The 17,599-nt window shown below is 38.1% G+C and overlaps 2 protein-coding genes across 3 annotated transcripts in view; one reads left to right on the top strand and one right to left on the bottom strand.

The window, feature by feature from the left end:
* Nucleotides 1–9,861: 9,861 nt before the first annotated feature.
* GPR155 (G protein-coupled receptor 155) overlaps nucleotides 9,862–17,599 on the top strand; it is a 38,577-nt gene continuing 30,839 nt past the window's right edge. For both annotated transcript variants that reach the window (XM_010960711.3, XM_045520932.2), the window contains exons 1-2: nucleotides 9,862–10,046; nucleotides 13,995–14,491. In XM_010960711.3, coding sequence (XP_010959013.2) covers nucleotides 14,026–14,491 — 466 coding nt within the window. In that variant the 5' untranslated portion in view covers nucleotides 9,862–10,046; nucleotides 13,995–14,025. The remainder of the gene's footprint in view (nucleotides 10,047–13,994; nucleotides 14,492–17,599) is intronic.
* Nucleotides 16,606–17,599, bottom strand: part of SCRN3 (secernin 3) — a 63,706-nt gene continuing 62,712 nt past the window's right edge. Inside the window, exon 9 of the transcript XR_012507046.1 lies at nucleotides 16,606–17,162. The gene's annotated coding sequence lies outside the window, so the exon portion shown is untranslated. The remainder of the gene's footprint in view (nucleotides 17,163–17,599) is intronic.

Here is a 17,599-nt window from a genome sequence, read left to right as displayed (position 1 = left end):
AACAACACTTTTTAAGTGAGTGCAGCTGTTTCAATAAAACTTCATAAAAACACGTGGTGGGCCAGATTTTGGTCTTGAACTAGAGAAGAAAAACAATGAAATAAAAGTTGTGTTTTATCAATTTTTGAAGTAACCACAGAAGGGATCTTCAGGGCATTTCTTAGTTACTCAATATCCATTTCCCCATTCTTCCTTCCTTGGAATTTCCAGACTTTGAGTTAGATGTGAACTTCTCTGTTATGTTTAGAGAGAAGCTGAGTGAACTCCCAGCTCTAGGAGTGGTCTCAGATTGGCCTAAATTCACCAGGTCATATCATTCCTCTTTCCACAATGATTGGTTCATGTAAACCACATGTAAGCCACACAGTGCATGCCATTTCTCAGGCACAGATGTCAGTATAGGAAGGGTATCTGGACTAATTTTGTCCAGTAACATGCAATGCATCAGTTACAGTAGTGGGCTTCTAGGAAAGACGCCTTCTCACTTCTATGGAAGAGCCACCAGATTGGACATTTTTTCCCTTTCTGGGTGGAGCTGCATATAGATATGAAACTTGAATTTCTGGATTCACTTTGCCACTCTGAGAGAAGTCAGGTTTCGAACAATGCTGACAAGGCAAAGCAGAAAAAGATGAAGAAACCAGGTCTTTGAGGACATGGTTGAACTCAAATCAAATCAACCCTGAAGCCTATCCCACCTTGGGCTTTTTAGGTTGTTGTTTAAGTCTGTATGAGTTGAGTTTTCTGGTACTTGAGATTAAAAGTATTCCACTGTCATAGTAAACATAATACAGAGTGGCAAGACACAGGAGTTAGACCAGGTAGGAGACTAGGCATGAAGTGTAAGGCACAAGGCAGCAGCGAGAAGAGTCATTGAAAACAGTGAATTGATATGTGAGGCTAATCTGTATCAATACAGCCAGAATTCCTACACTGAATAAAAGGCTAAGGGGAAAAATTTAGAGAATATAGGGAGTGAGAAGTTTAAGCCCACTACCAAGGAAATACGTGTAAAACATAAGAGAATTGGAGAGTCAAAGATGAAAGAGACATTTATTTGAAGAATCAGCCCAATCATAGTGCAACAGATATCATTCCAGCAACAACAGATGTAAGGCAACAAGTATTTAAAACATAAAGTGCTCATCACAAAACGTACAACCAGGGTCCATAACTCAGTGTGCAAAACCATAAGTATGGTAAAAGGGAAAAATAATAAACATCTATGAAAATATGATAAACTAGTGAGAACTTCTGGGTAATTTCTTGGAATGGAGGAGGGGTAGGATTAAGAACCAAAAGGTACAGGGTGGGGTGACTGGATGACAGATTGGGAAACTCTTATTAGAAAGGGTAGGACTGATAAGCCATTCCAGAGGTACTGGAGCTGTACAGTAACTTTTACTCGAAGACATCTTAAAGGCCCTGCTAGACATTTGACAGACATATGATAAACATACCCCTGGTAGACATTTGACAAACACATGATAAATATACACTGGCTAGACATCTGACAAACATGCAATAAGCATAACCACAGCATGATTACCAGCCATCAGCCCACACACCCTGCGTTTGCTCACTCTTCTCAAGGCTTAAGGTCTCACCCCTTCCGTATCTCCAGGGGAAATATACATTGACTTTCAGATCACTTATATTTCCATTAGCTGATACTACTCTGCTATCTTCTTTTACCACATTGTATAGATTTTTATCGCTGTACATTCCTACTTTATTTTATTCTGTATTAAAGGTTTCTGGAACTAGACTCTGTAGCAGGAGCTACAGAAGTATTCTTCTCTGTGTTGGGCAGGAACTTTCCACACTTTGAATCTAGAGTGGGGCTCTAATAATAAATGAGAATTTGGAAAATGGTACAAAGAATAACAATTTTAAGAGACATTTAACTTATAGAAGAGAATGTTGGTGACCTTGATGCAGGTGAGCATTTCTTAAAAGAGACACTAAACACACAAACTATAAAGAAAAGATTAGTAAAAAGCCATGTTTTAGAAAATAATATCTCAGAAGAAAGATAAGAGGAATCATGATTGTTTCTCAAAAACTGAAGTTTTAAGAGATGGTGAGATGACTGCACTGGGGTTTTGCTACATAATCCACAATATAGTAAATGTATTGGTTTAGTTATTGAATGTGCCAGAAAATTACTTCACCCAGTTTTGCCCATAACATGAACTTTCTGACTGGAATTTGATAATGGCACGATAGTGAGGACATGGTGTATACATACAAAAAATGAAGACAATGATCAGTTTTGTTTTGCTTTTGTCCACAGACCAAAAAGAAATGGGTTTCACAGGAGGAGCAATGTCCTGATAGGAAAACAGCTACTGAGAGGATTTCCAAAGGAAGCTGCCAGACTCAATGGGAATTTTTCCCTACAATAAGAACACATTTCTCCCCATAAAGTAAAAAGACTCTGGAAAAATTTTCTGCCCTCCTCTAAGACCAAAATTCCTGCCTGCCCTTGACATAGATTTATAATTTCTAGCTATTCCCTAAATGAGGAGCTCTCAATTAGGAATTTGAGAATTATTAGAATCATCTGCAGAATCTAGGGGGAAAAAGATAGAGATCTTGGACCCAATCCCAGTGATGTTGATTTAGTAAGTCTGACTGGTGCCCTGGCATCTGTATTTTGAAAAATTATATTCCCCAAGTGAATGTTTTACAGTACACACAAATGTCAAATCATTATGTTGTACACCTGAAGTTAATATAATGTATGTCAGTTATACCTCAGTATAAAGCAATTCTATTCCACAAGTATAAGGCTAGTGTAAGGCTGATGGAGCAATTCCATGACAGACCTTTGGACTACTGACTATGATTACACATTCTACTTTTTATTCCACTGTACCTCAATCCTTATGACTGATCCCAGTCCCATGTTATTCTGTCTATTTGCTCACATGATTCTCCTAGGCCCTTGATCAGTAACCTATAAATGCAAATCCTATTGAACAAATAATGTGTGGAGGAAGCAGGTAGCCTGTTAGCACCAAATCAGGCATACCTCATTTTACTATACTTGGCTTTATTGCACTTCACAGATAATTGCATGTACAGGCATACCTCATTTTACTATACTTGGCTTTATTGCACTTCACAGATAATTGCACTTTTTACAAAATGAAGGTTTGTGGCCATCCTGTGTTGTCCAATGATGGTCAGCATTTTTTAGCAATAAAGTATTTTTTAATTAAGGTATGTACATTGTTTTTTAGACATAATGGTATTGCACACTTGACAGACTACAATATAAGAATAACTTTTATAGGCACTGGGAAACCCCAAAATTCATATGACTCACTTTATTGCAGTATTCATTCTACAGTGGTGGCCTGGAACTGAACCCACAGCATCTTCAAAGTACACCTGTAATAATAGTGAAATGAGATGATGAGAACATGCTTAGAAAGAGAAAAAGTGACAGAGAGCTTGAAAGCACATCAAGACTGAGGCCTAAAAGAAGAAATAATGGAACAGCTCTTATCAAATTGGAGGAAATGGCTAGTCACTAACCCTCCTCCTTCTGTCCTTTCACAGAACATTACCTACAGCGTAATCCCTGCACCAGCTGGCTGCTTAGCGACAACTTCCCATTGGTCACCTCCCCGCAGAGGGACTCATACAAAGCTTCTCTAATTTCCCTTTCCAAGAGTGGAGGAGACATTTCTCTTCTTCAGGTTACTCTGTAATTACTTCCATGAACGCTCTACATTTTTTGAAATAGCTGCTTCATGGCTTTTCCTCTCCAACCTCTCCACACTGGCTAAACTCCCTGTAACAGAGGTCACCCTCCTTTCCTGCCTACTACCTTCCAAAGTTAGCAGAGGAATTCTGGACAAACAAGAAAAATGGTCATTTCTTTTACACTCTAATTTTTGACACCCATGGTTGGATGAGTGAGATTAAAATGGTTGAAAAGAAAGATTCAGGAGGATGTTTCTGAATTTCACTGGGATCACTGCCTGGGTTTGATGATTTCTAAATACTGTTTCAATTGCCCTCAGGGATAATCTCCTTTTGCCTTAAAATAAACAATTATATCCACATGGCAAATACTGCGCTTAAACTTTTAACACCAGCTCTTGATTTGACAACCATATTAGAAAAAAATACTTGACCAGTTACCGAGGCAACATATGAAATGAAATTTCTAAGGATCTTCTAGGAATTTTATCAAATGTTAGTATTACTATAAACTCTTGTCTCCAAAATGTTTATGTATATCCATGTGAAGCTTGAGTTAGGCTATTACAACTAGTAACAAGTCAGACTTGAGGATACGGTTAACCGTGCCATTAGGTGTACGCTATAGAAGCCTAGATGCCAATTAACGCTGCACTGAGAAACTTACTTTTATCAATTTTATTTTCTGAGAACAGCCTTCTCCAAACCTAGTGACCAGGCCTCCATCTGACTTGGTCTGGATAATGCTCTTGTAGTTCAAAAGTCTTAAGCTCTCTTTCCTGTTTCAATTTTTTGGAATGGCTTAAGAGAAAGCTTGCATAGAAGTTAAGGTAAAAGGGAAGTCTAAATAACTTTGGACATCATAGGGACATTTAAATCTTTGTAGAATTAATTCTTGGGACACTATCATATTTAGTCTATGTGACAACCAATGATAATTCCTCATGATTTGCCTTTTTTTTTCAGCCATTGTCAGTCACAAAACCATCTGGTTCCTCTACTGCCACATAGAGACTTGAACTCCCATACTTCTACTTCAGTTACTTTTGTTCTTAGTTGAAAAAAAAACAGCATAAGAAAGAGCAGGTGTTTCCATTTTAAGTTCTCCAGATACAGAAACTTCATTAACATGTTTAGCTGGCATTCCAAGAGTTATTAGGTTAACTAATATTTATCAAGTGCCTACTACGTGCCAAGCACTGTTCCAGATACTAAGGATACCACAGAAATAAACACAGGTAGAGTGCCTCCCCTTTCAAGGAGGGAGGTAGAGTGGAACCCCTGAAATACATACTCTATTGGAAGAATGTTTCTGAGGTCTGTGCTTAATTGTTGTACTAAAGATATGATAGATAGCCTTTTTTTGAACTAGTTATTTACTCAAAAGTTCCACCCAGATTTTAACTAGAATCAGCTAAAGACTTCCTTGCTCCAAAGTAAAAACTAAATCTGAGGTTTTTGTCACTTCCTCTTTATATTATACAAAGTTGGTTAGTTTTACAGTTTTTCACCTTAGAGATTATTCAAGTTACAAAATGTTCTACACATTTATAAGATTCTTTGTTTAATGATTGCCTATTACATAAATTTATCTGGGAGCACATTTTTAAGTGAAAAAACTGGTAGTAAAAACAGGAGTTTTTTTGTTTTGTTTAATTTTTTCATCTCCAGCTTCCTGATTTCTAACCCCTTTACCAAAAAAAAAAAAAAAAAAAAAAAAAAAGTCAAAACATAAGCACAAGTATCAAGAAGCTAAATCCTGAGACAAAGTCATCATGTTGCTATTGTATGGTTTCTACACCCTGTCTTACCTAAATCATTGATTTAACTTTCAGGTTCATAATCTAAGTTTGGTTTCATTATTTTTCTGCTTAAAACTTAAGTGCTGGCCCAGACAAAAGCCCTTGCCCATTTAACTACATTTGAGCCTTACCTGAGGTCTATAAGGTAAATAACAAGGTGAGATGTTTAGATTCTACTTTCCCTCATTGCTTTTGTAAGGATAGATGTATTATATATACTATTATTATATATGTTACCATTACAAATATTATATATATATATATTTACCAGTTTATTATAAAAGGATATGATAAAGGATACAAATGAACATCCAGATGGAAGGTATGTGGGAAGGGGCACGGAGCTTCCATGCCCTCTCTGGAGGAGCCACTCTCCAGGCACCTCCATGTGCCTACCAACCCAGAAATAAGGGTATTTTAATAGCAAACTGAAAGGGGGGTGGGAGAAGCTGTTATGTATTTATAAAAAACACAATATTAAATTAAAGATAATTTTCAGGGTTTTATCTTGGTAGATTAGAAATAATGATTTAATTACTGCATTTAAAATAACAAAAAGCCACAATTTTGGAGAAAGCCTAAATAAATATCTAAACCTGGGCCAAGTGAAAAGCTGGATAAAACAAGAAATCCAGCTACTATAAAAGAGCTTTACCACAGCTGCTTATATCAAATAGTTCCATGTAGGGGAAGAAAATTTTTCCTTTATCCTTCTAGGTTCCTTTGGCTGGTCTACTAATTAAATTAACATAAGAAAGATTAACAAGAGAAAAACAAACAGATTTAATTTCATACAAACTTAAGAAGAGACCAAAGCAGGCTGTTTATATCCCTTTTTAGACAAAGAATCAATCACTTGTGAAGATTTGACAAAACAAAGGGGTTTTTGCTTGTGGTAGCAAATTAATGAAGGAGTAACAAAGTTAATACAGCTTTCTTGGCCTCAAATTCCCTGTCTCAATGCTCTCCATCCTCACGGCATAGGGAGGATACCTTCCTATGGGAGCTTTGCTTCCTGCTTTCAGGGGAACAAAGGAGGGTCAGTGTTCTTCCTCTACCCACTGTTTCTCAAGTAACTTTAAATCAAAATAATCAATATGCCACCTTGGAATGTTTGAGAACAGCCTGCCCAAGCCCCACCATTCCCATTGAATAGAAGGAAGTACACCTTAACATCTTGGATAGCTGGTAGGCAGCTATGTATTATTCAATCATTCAGAAACCATTTAGGGAATATCTACCATATGTCAAGGAAAACATTATAAATGCTAGGGATACAAAGATTACAAAAACAAGACCTTAGCCTTGTGCAAGTTCATATATTGCACTGTATCAGTGCCCTTAAATGATTCTATTTTATAGGTGGATTTTATGTACTTACCTGGTTTAATACTTAGTAGTGACTTTTAAATTTGTTTCAGAAAAATATTTACTTTTAGGTATTGTTCATCATTTCCATATAGCCAAAATATCCTCTTTATGACTTATTTCATTTTCCTGACAAAATTAATACACATTTTTGAGGGTAGAAATTTTGGGAACTTTTCTACATGGAAAAAATAAAAAGCATGTGTATTTTTATCACTCAGAGATAATTACTGTTAGCATTTCTTCTAGAATTTTTTCCCATATATTTTGATTTCAAGTAACAGAAAACCCAACTTAAACTTGTTTAAACAATAAAGAAAACTGATTGGCTCATGTGAGTGAGAAGTCCACAGGCTGACTGGCTTCAAATGAGGCTTGACTCTTACAGCTTACTGTGTCAAGAACCCGTTTATTTCCTTCTCTCTGCTGTACCTTCCTTGATGTCTGCATCATTCTAAGACTGGCTCCTTTCAGGGTCCCAAGATGCCTGCCACATCTTCTTCTTGTCTAGTAGAACATTCTCAGCAAAAGTCCTAAGAGCCATTCTATCAAACTACCTTAGTGCCAATGCCTATTGTGACTCAATTATTGATTCCAAAGAGATGGATTGCACTGATTGGATAGCCTAGCTTCATTACATCACCTCTGAAGGTGGAGTGAGGTCAGCTTCTCTGGAATCATACGTATCTCTAAGGAGAAACTGGTGCCATTGGGAAGGGGGGAAGGAGTTTTAAAGAAACTAAATATTGTTAAAGAAATCTGAAATCATATTAGACATATTCAAACAACACATTTTAAGTCAGTCTAAATATCTGTACTATTTTATCTTCCTCTTCTTTATTCATCTTTAATTAGACTTTATGAATGGCCTGGAGTCTCACTTTTTCAAGGAAGATCATCCTCAAAATTTCAATAGGGAATATTCAATAAATATTAAAAAGAAACTATAGATCTATATTTATGAATAAAAATGTTAAATGGAAAAAGTTACTAAAAATCACATGTGTGAAAAATAATGTGATTGTAGGACACTATTTTTCTTAACTGATTTATATACATAGAGGAAAAAATGATACATATATAGTAAAAGGTTAACAGAAATTAAGTGTTGTCCTTTTCACTTCTTTTTTTTAGTTAATAGTATACACAGGTTGGCATTTCACAGAATGATTAGCAGACATGATAGTGGAATCAAAGTATTACCTATGGCATTCATCAGTAATTGCTTATCTAAGGATGACTTTTTAATGAAGTCCTTCATCTCTGTATACACTTTGTTCCTAGAGTCCCCCGACCTCACACCCACCCCCAAGCTGCTCTTATCAGAAAACTGATCCACTCCACACAGTATCTCCAAACCACATCTTTGGCTCTGTTCTTTCTCTCTCTTGAGCTAGCTTCTGTTTCTCCCTACGTGTCTACCGGAAATCTCTACTTACATGTGCTGATAACTTCATGAGCAGTTAGTTCACAGGACAGTGAGCACTTAGATTTCCATTCTCTTGCCAGCTATCGTAGATCAACGGCTTAATCTCTAGGCCCTCAGATGAAAAAGGTGGTAACTTCTTCAAGAGAGAAGACTGAACTAAATTTCTTGAGGCCTAAAATCAAATTCATTATCTTCTTGTAACCACTTCCTTCACTTGAAACATTTCTTCCTTTCATCTTCAGATAACAGAATGATTGGAAATAGTAGAACTTTAGAACTAGTAAGGATGTAGGGGTTACCTAGCTCAATTCCTTTTCCTTTACTGTAATGGATGAGCAATTAGCCCTATCAGTTATCCAGTCCCATCAGTTCTCCTTCTGTAATATCTCTCAGGCCTCTTCTATTCTTTTATCATCATCCCACAGTAAATCTTTATTTCCTCCTGTCTTGGTTTTTCCCAAAGTCATGTGTTTTTTTTTTCATTCAGTCTTTCAACTAGTCCTGGGAAAGCTTCCAGACTGCGTATCCGAAAACAGTGTGATCATTACAACATGTTCTCATGAAAAGAAAAAAATTAAATGGCTTTACTGCGGTCAGACGATAAAGTCCAAAATCTAGGGCTAACCTAAGGAAACTCCTAGAGGTTCACCCTAACTTACCTTCCCTCGCCTATCTTCCAGTAGTCTACTAAAAGTCAAAGCTAAGTATTCATTTAATTTAATTAATTTCCATACTTTCTAAAGACAAATCCTTTAAGCTTTGAGATATAGTCAGGAGATTTTTTTTTTTAAGTAGCTAGGTGCAAGAGAAACAAGGAAGGGCTTAAAAGATAGAGAACAAGGGTAAAGTGAGGAGAAAGGAGAATTCACTTTTCCATAGTTTCAGTTTCTGCTCTGTAACTTTTCCACCAATACAAGCAATTTCCTTCCAGTATACTGACGGGATATGCATGTCATTTCCCCCACAACAGATCCACAAGCAGTCAGGAACTGTGTGCTTGTTCTAAGTTAAGCTGAGTGCTAAAGCTTTACAGGCATTTTCGTCTCTGATTTAGGAAGGTCAAGGTCACGCTGCCTTGGGAAAAGTGGAACGCCAAGATTCTGACCCAGGATCCTAGCTCTACGACATTTTAAAACTGTGCTACAAAAACGACTAGGCTAATCAAGAGAGGAATTGGCGGACCACACGAGGCTAGGGTTAGGCGGAAAGATAAGAGACATCTGCACCTGAATTTAGGGAGAGGAAAAAGAAGCCGCAAAGGCCTACTGCGGCCGCCATTTTGCGGGAGCCGAGAGGCCGGAAGTCCCGCCGCCAGAGTCTAGCGCCGTGGCCGTTCGCAGGCTGCGGAGCGGCGAGGAGGCCTGTGCGCCTCCGCGCCTGGGCGGTCCGGGGCGGGGCCGGGGGCGGGGCCAGGGCCTTGAGGCCAGGGGCTTCGCGGCGGGAGGCGGGGCCTGAAGGCGGGGCCCACGGCAGCGAGGCTCAGGGGTTCCCCGGCCGGGGCGGGGCCTGAAGGCCGGGCGGGGCGGCGCGGGGAGGAGCTGACCCGGTCCCAGCTTACAAGCGCCTCACTTTCTCGGAACGTGACTGGGCTGCTGCATCCAGCAGCTGGCAGCCGGCAGCTCTCGGCTAGGAGGGCTGAGGGTGGGAGATGACAGTGATTTCCTCCCTGCTTGGCCCACCTCGAGCATCGACTCTCTTCTCCCGCGGCCCTGGGGCTGCAGACATAGCAGGTGAGATGGGTCCCTGGGGCGCCGACCTGCTGGGTCTTGGCTCGGTCTTGCGGGCCCCTGGTGTTCCTGCCCTCACCCCTCGGGTTTGGGCAGGTAGGCAGCACCCCGCCTTTGGCCCCCAGGCCCGCAGTCCACTGCCTGCGCCTAACCGCCTCTGCCCCGCGGCGCCCGCCTTTTGGACGTGCGGAGCCACCCGGGAAGACTTATGTAGGGAAAGGGGCAGCATGTCCCTCTTGGTGACAAAGCTACCATTCCCCAGTTTGAGGAGCGCCTCATTGTACGTGCGTTCACTCTGTCGTTCTCAGACTGTTCCCTTTTATCCCGAGGGGTAGTCTCAGTTTCATCCTGGGAGCTTCTGCCCAGGTACCTGGAGGATTGCACCAAATTTTCTCCCTTACCCCTTTTGGGAGCATTTCAGTTACCATACGTTGTGACTCCCATGCCGTGGAGAAGCTGAGCGACCAACTTTTTATCGCAGGCACAGAACCCTAGCTGCCTTTCCACTTCCACTGCTGCCTGCCCAGGCTTTGGGTGGCAGCTGTTCTCTGGGTGGCCTATTTGATTACGGACTCTCCACATCCTTATCTTAGAGGGCCAAAGTCTGTCCCTGCCGGCAAAGGATGAGCCAGTGTTCAGCACTCCCCACCCTGGTCTCCAGGGAGGACATTTGGTCCCCTGCAAGTAGGTGGAGTGGGTGGATGGTGTGACTGTGGTTGTAGAAGAATGTTTTAATAATACTACACTGTATTATGCTTTTCCCACAGGATAAAGGAAGGATATTGAGTGTTTGAGAAATAACCTAAGAGTTTAAAGCTTTCTCTTTGAAACTAATCAGAACCCTCATTCCCATTTTCACTTAATAGCAGTTATTTACAATTTCAGGGATTTCTTCATGTTATCTAAACCAAATATGAGCAGCCAGAAGTGGTTGATGTGTAGCATTTCTCCACTCCCACCACAGTGAGTGGTCTTTTACTGTGACAGGTCAACTTTTTTGTTCTGTAATAAGCCTTGTTTTTAATGAGATGAAAAGACTGGATGCAATTTAAAAAAAAGTTTCTGTGTCTCCTGTTTATTCTAAAAGAATGCTTTAGGAAATAAATTCTCTTCCCATTGGGGAAAAAATTAAGATGAAAAAAAACTTTGTAAGTCCTTTTTGGTTATTTTGACTGTCCCTCGACTAACAAGTATTGCATTCATAATATCAAGGAACGTTAAAAGAAGCGTCATGGGAAGGGGCAGATAGGTTACTTTCCAAAGTTTTTCTCTTAATTTTCAACTAACTGAAAGTTAAACCTGGACATTGCTACAACTATTTGACCATCACCTTGAGGGAAATGAAAAGCTCTCCCTTCCCTCCTAACAATTAAAATCAAACTAAATTAAACTGAATTCCTCTTAGTTGTTTGGTATAAAAGAAAAACTGATAATCTTACAACACATCCCATCCCTCTATTTTAGTTGGAGGCTCTTTAATACCAAGAATGTTTGATGAACTGATACAGGACAATGAATTATATTTACTACCATTCTTATTATTAGGACACACAACTCCTAATAGCAATTGCTACCATTTCTTTAAGGCCTTTTTGTGATAAACACTGTAATGAGCTGTGTATAAAATCTCCAATCCTCACAATATCTTTCTGAGGAGGTTTCTACTCTCATTTTACAGTTGAAGAAGCTGAGGTGCAGAGAAGCTAAGTAAGAGTTGATAAGTGATAAGTCCAAAATTGGGTTCAGGTCTGATTGACTCTTTTCACTGAACATCTGCAAGTTTAGTTAAAACTCTTGGTTTAAAAATTATTGGGATACATTGATATGCAGGTGTGATACAAATAAGAGGTAGTGAGGAGTGTTAAGTTCTAATACTCTAGGCAAAGAAGTATAGGGAACTTTAGAAAAATAACAGAAGACTGGACTAGTTTATCACCTTAATCTTTAGCACTGCCTTTTCAAGTCCACATCTCTCAGGGGCTCCAAATGTTTAACACCTTTGCTCACTTGTTTACCAGCTCCTACTTCAATTATGGGTACCCATACCAACCAGTAGTTTTCCCAGGATATAATTTGATGCTTATTTGGTAAACATCAAGTATGTGAGTATTACAGGTTTTGTGTGTATTGACCACTCCTATCTAACGCTAGTAGGAAAATACTTGTCCTAATCCAGATTAAATGTAATGTTTTTAAGTAGTTCAGTTTGTACCAGGGTAGCACAGAGAAAATTATCTCATCCACACCCCCGTGTATCAGTTGTTGCTTGTCTCTGGCCTGCCATTTGAGTCCTTAATGTGATGTGGGTGTTTGAGAACTTAGCCTGGGCATTGTACATTTCAGGAAGCATGAGCTTTTTTTTTTTAACTTTCTACCTTATATAAGGCCACTTTAGATGGTTAACTGAGAATAATCTGGGAATTGGCAGTTGTCACCATGTTAATTTCAAGTTACTAATAAAAGCTGATTAGTTGCAGAGTTGTTCAAACCTAACGTTCATTATGTCCCTGCCAGCAAGAGGGGAGTCTGATAAGTATTGTCATATTAACATAAAGTTTTCCTTGCTTTGGCATTTTCTGAACATCTTTAGAACATTTTATAAGACATTTTGTGTTCTTTAACATTTTATGAACAGCTTTAGAACATTTTAGAACATATTTTGTGGTCTTGGGCCTGCTGCTAGAGTGAAAAACTTAGAAAACTTAACATTCAAAAAAAAAAATCTAAAGTAGATAATTTGAAGTAGATAGTTCTTAAAAGAGAACATTGATCCACTAAAGGATGAAATGTTTATTTAAGAGCAAGTAATTATTTTAGTCTCAAATCTCCTGTGTGCTCCAGGCACTGTGTTAGGCACTAGGGACACAAAAGTGAGCAAAAGCATGTACAATCCCTGCTTCTATGGCACTTAAAGTCTAGTGAAGGAGAGATAAATCAGAGAGTCACTCTAATACATAATATAATTGTAAACTGAGGAAAGTGGCCTAAAGTTAAGGAAGATGATTCTACTTGAGAAAGACTCCTGGCCTGGTCATGGTGTTAGAGAAGCCTTACCTGATAAAAATGACTCCTGAATTGATTTGGATATAAGTCGGAGGATGAGTAGGTATTACTATGTAGAGAGTGGTTGGTCTAGGGAAGAGAACATTTTAGAGTGAGCTGCCTGTGCAAAGTTCCTGTGGCACAAAGGGACTATGGGGCATTCAAGACAGCCAGTATGTGTGGCTGGTGTAAAAGGAACTAAGAGTAGGTTGGTGGAATGCCATCATTTTCAGTTTCATTCTCTCTCTTACATGCCACCAAAGGTTATATTTAACTTTTATTAAGTGATTAGTTTGTGCCAGATGTATTTATAAGGACTTTACTGGAATAATCTCAAGATCCTGTGAGGTAGGTACTATTGCCATTTCACAGATGAGGAAAGTTAGGCCCAGAAAAGTATAAGTTACTGGTTCAAAGTTGATAGTGCTGTTATACTCTTCTTCCTATCCTATACTCAAGTCTGAACACAGGCTGGAAAGGACCCTCCTGTCCAGGGTGACTCCTTGATGTAGCCCTGAGACCTTGAAATTTCCAGAGAATTTTGGATGCAGGTGGACAATCAGCAGAGACTCTGTGGTCCCCATGCTCTCATCCGCTAGGTGGCTGGAGTGTGGATCACTGGAGAGGACTACAGGGCATCACTGCAGCTGTACTATTTGTGGATCTTATTTTACTCATGTCTGATACTGAACATAGGACAGCAACATAAATACTTTGAGCTGACCAACCTTTGCTTAAGAGGTTATTGTTAGCACACACTCCCACCTTTTCATTGTATTTTTCTCTGATAGTTGAAAAAAGTTTGCATATTTATTGGCCATTTAATAAATTTAGGTTTGCCAGTATATCCTTTCAACTAGAATTCTTTTTGATTTCACACTGAATCTTTCTTTCTTTCTTTCTTTCCAGAGATCTGGTTGGAGTTGGAGAGTGAAAGAAAATGAATTCTCTTTCTGATTCATCTGCCAAGAACTTAACCATTGCAGTCAACGTGACCAAGACTGTGGCCTCAACAGTAACACATGGATTTAATTCCACTAATGACCCACCTTCAATGTCAATAACAAGGCTTTTCCCAGCCTTACTAGAATGCTTTGGCATAGTCCTTTGTGGCTACATAGCAGGAAGGGCCAATCTTATAACATCAACACAGGCCAAAGGACTGGGAAATTTTGTCTCCAGATTTGCACTTCCAGCTTTATTATTCAAAAACATGGTTGTACTTCATTTTTCCAATGTGGATTGGTCTTTTCTGTATAGTATCTTAATTGCCAAAGCTTCTGTATTTTTCATTGTATGTGTATTAACCTTATTGGTTGCCAGGCCCGATAGCCGATTTAGCAAAGCCGGACTATTCCCTATTTTTGCTACACAGAGTAATGACTTTGCATTGGGATATCCTATAGGTAAGTAATTTTTTATTTTTTAAGCTTAAAAAGATTTCAGGTGTTTTAGAAGGTAACAAATTTAAACCTTTATTGTTAGCCTTTTAAATAAGCATTTGTTAGTGATTTATACTTACTCTTATATCTAAGAGTATATTCATATTTTTTTCTTAAATATTTCAAGTCAGTATGAATTATATTTTTTCCTTAACTTCAGAGTTTGAGGCATCTTCAAACATCTATCTAAAATATATGGTCATGTCCAAATAAACTTTGCAAATCATCTTTCTAATAGTATTCTTTTTTTTCTCAATAATCACATATGAAAGAAGTTTAATTTCCAGAAGACCTCAGATTCTGATTTAAATTATGTAAAAAAGATAGCTATACATCTGTTTAAAAACAGCCATTACTAAATGTTAGCAGTGGAAATTTATGAGTGCCTTTTTCCCTCCCTTATTTTTTTACCATCTAGAATATATATTAATTTACATTAATGCTTGTTTTTGAGCTTGTTATTCAAAATGTCAGTGTACTCTGAAGTTAATTTCTTGTTTAAGAACAAAAATGGTGAGGCCTTTTTTTACCTTTCCAACTTTTCCTTCTTTAACTTTTCAGCTCTTTAAACAGCCTAATTTTGTGTTTTTATGTGTGTATGTTTTCCTGATGAGACAGTAAACATACCAGTTGGGGATGTTGAGATATCTTGGAAACATATTCTATTTTCCATAATATCCTGCCACTAAGAAAATGTATACTTAATAACTACTTTTTTCAATTTAAGTTTATATTGTGCTTTGATCATGCATCATAATGTAGAGGCCTGACTATTACGGGTCTAGTCATTCATTCCATTCCTTCATTCATTCATAGGAACCTGTTACATACTTGTGCCTAGCTGCTGGGAATACACTTGTAAACATGATTCTTGTTTATACTGAATTTACATTTTAATGATAAAAATTAAATAAAAATAAAAATAACATTACATAATGACAAGGGCCATAAAAATAAAGAAAGTAGTGTTATTTTATGAGGAGGCGGTATTTGAGGTGGGGTTGGGTTGGGGCAGTCAGTGAAGGCCTCTCTGATGATATATCTTCTGAGCAGAGACTGGATGAAACTTAATGAAGTGGACAATTGAAATTTGCCATTAACTCCCAGATTTCTTATCTTTTAACTATGCTCTCCCCCAAATTATTTCACTACTGGCACCAAAAGGATTCTAGTGGACTGTACTGTCACTCTCCTCCTTTGATCCTCCTCCCCCTCACTTACCAGAAATAGAGATACACCCAAGAAATTAAATAGCTATGAATAAAGCAGGAGATTTATGAGAGAGTTAAAACTAGGCACAGATAACAATCAGAAACTAGATAGGTGTTCTTTTAAGATTACTGAATTTTCAAATTAAGGATGAACGAAGCATTTAAATACAGACTTTGGAAATAACAGAGCAAGTAGTTAATGTACATCTCTTCAGGAGCATTAATAATAATGTACATTTGTCAAGGTATTTATGGTATAAGGACCTGAGAAGAGGCTCAGTATCTCAGTGTTAAATAGTTAATAAATGGGGCTATATCTTAATTTAGACATGAACTATAAGTTTCATGCTCTCATAGACTAGTAAGCCCATAACTAAATAGAACTAACATTTGTAGCTTTATAGAATACTTTCTTATATACTTACCTCATTCGAAGTAGGGCAGATATTATTACCCTCATTTTTAAATAAGGAAACAGACTTAACAGAGATTTGTCTTATACAAGGTCACACAGCTAACAGGTGACTGAGACCCAATCCTAGGTCTTAAATCCTGGGCATTCTCTTATGCCACACAGTTATAAGGCATGCCCATTTACTTATTTTTAAATTTATTTATTTTAATTAATTAATTTTTTAATGGAGGTGCTGGGGATTGAACCCAGGATCTCATGCATACTAAGTATGTACTCTACCACTGAGCTATACCATACCCCAGCATGCCCATTTAATCATCAGAAGACCTGACTAGCCCTGGTAATACATTATTTTCAGAAAGAATCAAAGTCTTTTTTAGATCTTTACATTATTCAAAAAAATTCACAAAATGAATAGCAGTGGAAAAAGACCTACTAGATGAGTTTGGCCATTTTCATATTAAGGCAGACTCTCCAAATAAAAAATATAGCCAGCCATTTTCACTGCTGATGTCCCACATTAAATCAGTGACTCTGGTAATAATCATGTTCCCAGCAGTGTGCTAGCCCAATGTCCCTGACGATTATGCTTGCAGATTTTGAGTTGTAATTTTGTTTTTATTTTTTTGTTTTTAAATCACAAATAATATAAGAGCTCTTTTAACATTAGGTGATTGACAATAACTTTACCAGAAACCAATAGTATAGATAGATAGAAGTGCTTTCTCATATATCTGCAAATTGGCAGGTGTGGTACAGAGCTGTAGGGCCATGTGTCTGCTCCAGTGGGGTTATGTATTGCCATCCATGCCCATATGCCTTCTGGACTTGCTCAGGTTGAACAGAGAAGACTGTGTCTCTAGAGACATGTTTGTTACGTGGCTTCTCCCAGGAAATGCCACTCTCTTGTTCACAGATAAGCATTGTAACTCTTAGGAAATGTCCTTTTTAAGACTGCATTTGTTCTATGTCGGTCCAATCACAGGTGACTCAGGAGAAGGCAGATAAGCTAATGATTAAAGGAAAAGGACAGTCATGTTTCCTTTCTCGCTATACTATGACAGTTATAACGGTCTATGAAATTGCATTAAAATGGTTTATCTATGCTCGAGTGACAGAATACTTACAGTGCGTTATTGCAAACTGAAAAAAGAAGCTGGTAATTTTAAAAAACAATTCTTTTCAAAGGTACTTTAAGAAATCAGAGTATGAGAAGAAGCCAGGAATCTATGAGATGAAATGTTGATTTCAGTAAATCAGAACGGTTCCCTGCCTCTGTCATTAAAAGATACTAATAGGGCATAGTAAGTCCTATAATTTATTCTTCAAACAATGCTGATAGCATAAGTACCCTGACTAATCATAATTATGCTCTAGTGCTTGAGCTGTAAACAGAAAGGAAATGAAGCATTTAACTATATGCCATTAAATAATAGAATGATCTTG

This window comes from Camelus bactrianus, chromosome 5 (assembly GCF_048773025.1).
Source record: "Camelus bactrianus isolate YW-2024 breed Bactrian camel chromosome 5, ASM4877302v1, whole genome shotgun sequence".
Lineage (NCBI taxonomy): Eukaryota > Metazoa > Chordata > Mammalia > Artiodactyla > Camelidae > Camelus > Camelus bactrianus.
This window is presented reverse-complemented; position numbering and strand designations above follow the sequence as displayed.